General features: G+C 40.2%; 1 protein-coding gene across 3 annotated transcripts in view; it reads right to left on the bottom strand.

Moving 5' to 3' along the window:
• The window catches only part of LOC137992958 (long-chain-fatty-acid--CoA ligase ACSBG2-like), a 42,196-nt gene that overhangs the window by 33,192 nt on the left and 1,504 nt on the right, over nt 1-7,500 (bottom strand). For all 3 annotated transcript variants that reach the window (XM_068838565.1, XM_068838566.1, XM_068838567.1), the window contains one exon: nt 7,234-7,500. This exon is cut by the window's right edge. In XM_068838565.1, coding sequence (XP_068694666.1) covers nt 7,234-7,500 — 267 coding nt within the window. The remainder of the gene's footprint in view (nt 1-7,233) is intronic.

Raw genomic sequence — 7,500 nt, 5'->3', positions numbered from 1 at the left:
GCATCTGGAGAGGAGTAGCCTGCGAACGCAGACGTATTTCCGGCGGTCGTTTCTCTCCCCCGAAAAGGAAATACGTCTGCGTTCGCAGGCTAGAGAGGAGAGTCCGGTTTCTTGTTCACAGTTTTGACTAGGCTATTGTTGGCGTGATGTTGGGACGTTTTGAACGTTATTTTTGCATTCAACATTTACTCAACATCCAGTTGATTTTTACTGAGCGAATTTTCGCGAAATGCTCAATTGTTGGAACGGTTCAATGACCTCTAAATCTTGCAAAAGGCGAAGCACTCCACTAGTTTTGGTCCTGAATTCCCGTCCTGATATGTTCGCTTTTGAAGCAATTCATGGGATAATGTTGTTTTCCTTTAGGAAAAATGTTGTATTTAGGTCAAGGATCGGCTTGTCCGCAGTGCTAGTGTATGAGGGCTTTTCATTCTTGCATTCAGTGCCGAGGATAAGAGCAAGCGATTGATCTACTTGAAGAGGCTCACCTCTCGACGCTTAAGGAGGTAAAATATTTGTTAAAATCCGCGAGTTAGAAGTTGACATGACGGTCTTACAGGGACACCTAATGACCGGATATCTCAGAATTTGTCAAAATTTTCAGGATGCTTCAAAAACTCGTTTATTGATTTGTAGCTACCGATTTTACCCCACAGATTACTTATCTGTTCGGATGTTCCGGGGAAATTTCAGGTCTGTAGAGGGCCGATAGGTCTAGCAATTGTGACTATGGTTTCGAAATTTTTACTCGATTCTAAAACGTACTCTTCAAACTTTCCACCACTTTTTCAAAATACCTCGGAAATCTGTTTAGAAAAATGTCCAAAAGTGATTTCGAATATTCGAAACTCCTAGCCCACCTTACTTCCGAACGCTGAGATAGTTTCGGAAATTACTCATTTAGCCATGCGAGTCAAGAGTGTCACAGGAATTATCCACCAGATGACATAAATTCCCGGAAATTCCGATAGGGATGTAATATCTTTTGAGGCTGATGAAGTGTCAGCCGTCTCCTCTCCCACACCCGCCAAATGGGCGCCGCCTCGAGCTGAGGTAGCACGTACTAACATCCCCTTTACTAGAACCAAAAATGTTGTTTTCCTGCTCTGGAATCATGATCAGAGCGCAATTAAAAACTTAAAAGTGAGATATTTCGTTCGGATCCACCGAACTTCGTCAGCCACAATGCAAATTTGAATGTTAAGAAGGGTTATATAATGGTCTCGAGGAGGCTAAGATGGTGTCATAGATGCTGGCTAATTCGAAGCCATTAGGTCCGTTTATGAGAGAGAAAATAAGCCGCGGCTTACTCTGGCCGCGGCGTACATAATACGCGAAAGCAACTATTTATACGAGTATAAACTCCCAGGCTAGGATAAGCCACGGCTTGAGAAAGCCGTGAACGTAGATTTTGTACCATTCAGGGTTTTCGCGTCTTATGTAAGCCGCGACCAGAGTAAGCCGCGGCTTATTTTCTCTCGTATAAACGGCCCTAAAAAATTGTCTCTGTTCAAAGACGGCTTTCGTAATCTTATCTCAATTGCCTCCCTTACGCGGCGTTTGAATGCGTTATTCTCCGTGGCAAGAACTTTTGTTTTGCTGGAATCCACTGAATGATCCGTGAGCTTGCAATGTCAATGAACAGCTGACGAATTCCTAGAAAGATGTTTCTAATAACCAGAAAGTTTCGCCCACAATTTTTGTCACATTGTTCGCAGTGGATGTTAACCTTCAACTTTCGGAAAATCGCTCTTGTTCGCGTTGTTTTTAAAGAAGCCGAAGGAAATTATATACCACTGGAAAGCTAATAAAATTTAGTATTTGGAAATGCCTTTATCTTTCCCTTTTTTAAGTTCAGAAAGCTGAATTAATGACCCTTGCGTTCACGCGGACATCCAAACTAACTGCACTATATCACTAAGGTTATAATAAGCTAACAAACAATGTGAGGCTTTTGCAAAATTCTGAATAATTTTCCCGTGGCGTCCAAGTGCGTGTTTTTAGTGTTTTCAGCGCGACAGACCTTTTTTTGTAGTTCTGGTGTAAGTGTTTGTTGCTCAGATAACGCGGCATCTAGAAAGGAAAGTTACCACGGTGTAAACCATACTCAAAAACATCGTACAGAAGTGTTTCACCGAACTCGAACCAATCAGAAAAAGGACCTGAAAAAGCAGCATTCTGTAGGTCACGTACGCCTACTTCCCGTACTAACTCGTACTACATTTCATGTCATTCCATGCTCGCAGACAGCCTGTTGTAGGTGATGAAAGTCGCAAAAAATGAGCTTACAACCAAACTTGCTATGAAAATGCGTTAATCCGGCATGATGTTTAGTTATTTTTAAATGTAAGTTCCTCATGTTCATCACCGATCTGTCAACAAGTCAAAATATCAAACCTTATGCAAAGGAAATGCGACCCTTAAGACACTAGATTTTAGTGTCAATATAAAACGTAAATCTGATCACAGGCAGCCCAAGCTCGTTATACGATTTATAGCCGTTGTATGGGAAAATTAACTTTGAGCTTATAAATGCTAAAATAAGCTGTAAATGTAGAAATAAACTTCATTTAACTCTACGTACAGTTGTCCTCGTCTTTTCTGTGCAATCGGAGGGCAAACTTGTGTCCGTTTTAGACGAGTTTGTGGCTTTCGAATTTTTACGATGCCGTTAGTTGTCATTTCCCCTCATAAAGAGAAGAACAACTAACGGCATCGTAAAAATTCGAAAGCCACAAACCCGTCTAAAACGGACACAAGTTTGCCCTCCGATTGCACAACAAATATTTTTCTCCCATATTTACTGTAAAAAAAAAATGCCATTATTAGCAGACACCTCAGTCTATTTTGCGAATGCGAGCACCTTTACTTTACTTTTGAAACGGACACTGCAAAAAGGATGCTTGTTTTTATCCTGACCGTGATTTTTATTAGATCGGTCGTATAACTTTGCCAACAAAGAGCTGTCTCATCTTTGTAGACACTTCAACAGGAAATACTTTCTCTCTTGGATGTCTCAACAAAAGCGATCAAATTAGTAATATGTGACCTTGGCGGCAAACCTTTTTATAGATCCGTTTAGGTATACTTCAACATCTTCCAATACAGCAAAATTATCTCACACACATTTCACTGTTTATGCAAAAACAGTATTCCAGAGTCGTTGTGCGTTCAAGAGAATGGCATTTGGCTCTTACATGCCTTTTAATAGTGAGCAATATTTATATGACCCTTTCGCAATCCTCACGATAATATGAACGACAAACCAATACTTCAAATTCATCTTGGAGCGACAAGCCATTTTTTTCAACTCGCATTTGATTAAAGAACACGCTACCTTTATCTACAGTTGCCGATATTGGGGGCTAATTGTCAAATGGGGCGAATTGTCTGGAAACCCTTCATAGCTTTTAAATTCAGTTGAAGTCGATCGCCTCGCATTATTGCCTGAAATTTCATTTTGAATCCCATCCCACTCGGTTATATTATAGAGAGAGAGCTTGGAATTTTGAGTGTCACGGAAAAGTGCAAATGTCCTAGATATCCACGAAGTCCGCTTGAAATTTAAGCCGTCTTTGCCATCAGCAAACACTAATGCGTTCATTTGACTTATCGTTTGGGATCTTTCTCCGTAACTGTAGTTAATAGGTCGGAACTAAGCTTTAAAATGGTTTATGCTTCATAAATTTTTGGTGAGTATCAAAATAATTTCAACCTTGCGTGCGCCGTTCGCGAAGATTTCGCAAACGCGATGATTTGCAGGACCGTAGCTAGTATGAGGCAAACCGAGGCACTTGCCTCAGTCATTTTTTGGTGAAATTTTATACTAAAGGGTGATTCCAGTGTTGTCTTTCAAATGTACTCGACACTCATCATAAACATTTAAAATACCTACGAAGAGAATTTAACCACGGACATTGCCTCAGTCATATTTTTTCTTCTTGCTACGGCCCTGATTTGGTGCCAACATCATGCAATTGTGGAATGCACGACATCACACATGGACGTGGCAAATATTAAATTCTTTGGTCAAGTAAGACGGTTGCAAAGCGGTCATTTGTAGAGAAAATAACGTCGACTGAAACAAACGTGGAGCACCTGTAAACTGGAACGATCGAGCAACCACAGATTACAAGGCTTCGATAGTCAAGGGTTCATTTACCCTGGATGGATGCCAGAGGTTTTTTCTCTCTTAGAGAGAGAGAAAAACGTCTGGCAGCCAGGGTAGGGCTCATTTTGGTTTTCCTTTTACACTTTTCAATGCTGCATTTTAATGCATGTTTGCTTACAAAACGAAAACGTGAAGTATTGTAGTGATTGAACGAAAACTAGTGGATAATTCACCATCTGTGAAGCTAAAAGCGTATCGGAAAAAGGTGTAAGCTAAATTGAAAAACGCCCCAAGGGATTTTTCCTGTTAGAGGGTAAACGTGTCATGTACCCACAAACTTGTTTGTTATCTAATACTTTACTATAATTTTGCTTGTTTTTCTGTAAAATGCCTTGAGATACCGGTTTGACAGTACGATCGGATTACTTGCGCGAAGATTCGGGGTTATGGCAGTTGATTCGAGGCGAATGAATTGTGGTTTTTATACAAGGCTAAGAAAAAGCAATCAACGTTCTAAAGTTACGACTGTTTTCTTGCGAGATTTGAAACGTGAACGGAATCAATACTTCGCGCTTTTTCGGTGTTTATGATGTGTTGGAAAACATTCTATACTGCTTGCATTTCTCTTTTTGAATGTGTCTGTGTCTGTGCGAGTGTGTATCGATCACGATAGGGCATTGTCGACCTCGTCGCTTAATATGAAGACCAGTTGAGAACGCAGTCAGGCGAAACCTTGTGATCCCCAAGTGACTACATGGTGAGACAACGAAAAGAATTATTTATTATCGACAATTTCCCTTGGCCTCTTTCATCGCTTCTGGTACATCGTCGCCTCTATTTGAGCGTTCTGGATTAATTACCGGAAAAGGTCAGATATTCGAGTAGAAAGCCAAAGTGTTTTTTAGTTTAGCCGTGTGCATACAAGATTTGGGTGCCAAAATATCCTTTCTGGATAAATAGATATAAATTTTTCGAAGGAATTTACAACTTAGATCCATTGGCAAGTGGGGGTGTCAAATTAAGTCATGCTACTGTTATGTAGCCGACAATATTGGACTCAGCAATATTGCGCTTGATGTCGTCTGTCCAATATTTTCTCGAGTACCGTTGTCCCCTTCTTTGGTATTTGAATGAAGTGAACCTTCGAATTGACCCTTCTCTGTTGAATAGATTGATTAAATCTTGAACCTATCACCCGGACGATCGTACTTTACTTATATTCCATGCCTCTGCACGTGTATTCAGCAAGAATAATGATCTCTTGAGAAGGCGCTGACTGCGCTAAATTTGCATGTGTAATTAATTATTGTTCCATGGCTTTGTTTCCACCCGTCCTGAAGTAATTGTTTTCTGGCTCACAGATAACACCGCAATGCATTTGTTGAAGTGTTTATTTCCTTCATTTCGAACATGGCACGAGTGTCGATACTTGAATGCCGTGTTTGCGTAAGTTTTATTATATTTTCGTTGCAATATATCAATTTATAATGGTAATTGCACTGAATGGAGTGCAATAGACCTTTTGTTTTGCATGCATATCTGCATTCACTCTTTTCAATGACAAAACAAAGGACCGAACCTCCTGAGTATTACCACAAGGCCTGTATTTGGAAAACAAAATATACAAGCGAAAAAGGTCTATTTGGTCCGAAATCATACGTGTGATTTCAAAATAGAACGAGCGCGCAGCACGAGTTCGATTTCAAATCACAAGTATGATTTCAGACCAAATTGCACGACACAAAGTTCAGTTACCACTTTATTACACGCATTTAGCAATCACACAAATGAGAAAACTTTATTGTTGTACTTCTCGATGAATAGCAGCAAGCTTTTTTACGACATCACACAATAATTATTAAATATGGGAATAAATCGCGCTGCTGAGAGCCAATCAGATTGCAAGGATCACCAGTGATTTCTAAATGGTGGTACACTGCAAGGGTTATTAGTTTGCGCCCCACTTTGCAATATTGTCACGCAATGGCACTGTGCTGCGAGCAACGCACGCACAGTTGAAGTCTAATGGTATGCCTCAAACTATAATTACATTGTGAACCTTCTACAAAGTCGGTTTGGAATAGATATTTTTAATATTTTGCAAGGCCCTTCAGCTGCAAATGGATTGGAAATGATTTCTTCGAAGAAAGTTTACGTGGGGAACCAGTATTCACTGAGTATTGGCAGATGGGTTGCGCTTAAATGCTAAGAAATCGTGGTGTTGAATTGATATTTCAAGCCCTCTTACAGTCCTGAATTAAATTCTTGTGACTTTTGTTTTAGGTCGATGAAGGCGTATTTGAGACAACACGAATTAACAGTTTTCAATTGACTTCACAGAACTTGCGGTAATTCAAGGTTTGCAAACAATCACGCCGGCGATATATACATTGTGGATTTTTTACAAATTCAGGCTGAATTGCTTCTTTCACAGCCTCGCGAATCCTACCCAATGTAGAGTTATTATGCCGTAAATTTATACTGTAAAAAATAGATCTCAAGGTTGTTTGCAAATAAAAAACCGGTTTCATTGTAACACGCTTGTCCCCTAACTGACTTGTGATGACCAGAAAATATTGTTGTTTTGTATTTAAAGACTATTGAGGTCGGTTGAACCTCTTTAGCATAATTTACTGCAAAGCAATGCAAGCCGATAAGAGATGGAAGACCACCTTCTCCTTGGAGGCGTGTTTGCAAAATTCGGAAAGCAAATAACCTGAGCAAACAGGTACTCAAAACTGGTGTTTTGCTTTGCTGTGTTCCCAGCTGGCTCTCCTCCAGATATTTTTTTCCACGATTGCGTGACGTTATCCGCAATCTGCATATGCAAGATTTGGCGAAAAGCGGAAAACGTAAGCCATACAACGTCGAAAAAGTCGTAGTTATTTCAACTGTATTGCTGCACTGTTTCAATTAAACAGGACTGCTTACTAGTCACCTGTCAGTCACCACAGATCTGACAGATCAAATATCATGCATAGCTTGTCTGGAATCATGTTTTTGTAACCAAGGAAAGAATTATCAATTAGTCCGTAAGCGACTTCCTTTACAGCGAGAACACATCAATCACAGAGAAAATATAAATATAAGCATCTTAAATGCAGTTTAAAACTTGAACAAACCTTAATAAAAGACTTTGCGGCACACCGGGTGGATTCATAGTACTCCTGGTAGGTCCACTTCACCCATTCTCCACTGCGCTTCACGGCGAGAGCTACTCGATTGGGAGCAACGCGTACAGCTTGCTCAAATAATTGCACAACAGTTCTGGGAACAATACTCTTTCTCCCGGAAGATCCTATCCGTAGCTTGACTGCTCCATCAGATTTTGTTGTCCAAAAATTTTCTGCGGGAGCTGGCTTCACAGTTTCTTGTTTGGTCAGTACCTC

The sequence above is a fragment of the Montipora foliosa genome, chromosome 2 (assembly GCF_036669935.1).
Source record: "Montipora foliosa isolate CH-2021 chromosome 2, ASM3666993v2, whole genome shotgun sequence".
NCBI lineage: Eukaryota > Metazoa > Cnidaria > Anthozoa > Scleractinia > Acroporidae > Montipora > Montipora foliosa.
The sequence above is the reverse complement of the archived record's forward strand: the minus strand, read 5'-3'. Positions and strand labels throughout refer to the sequence as shown.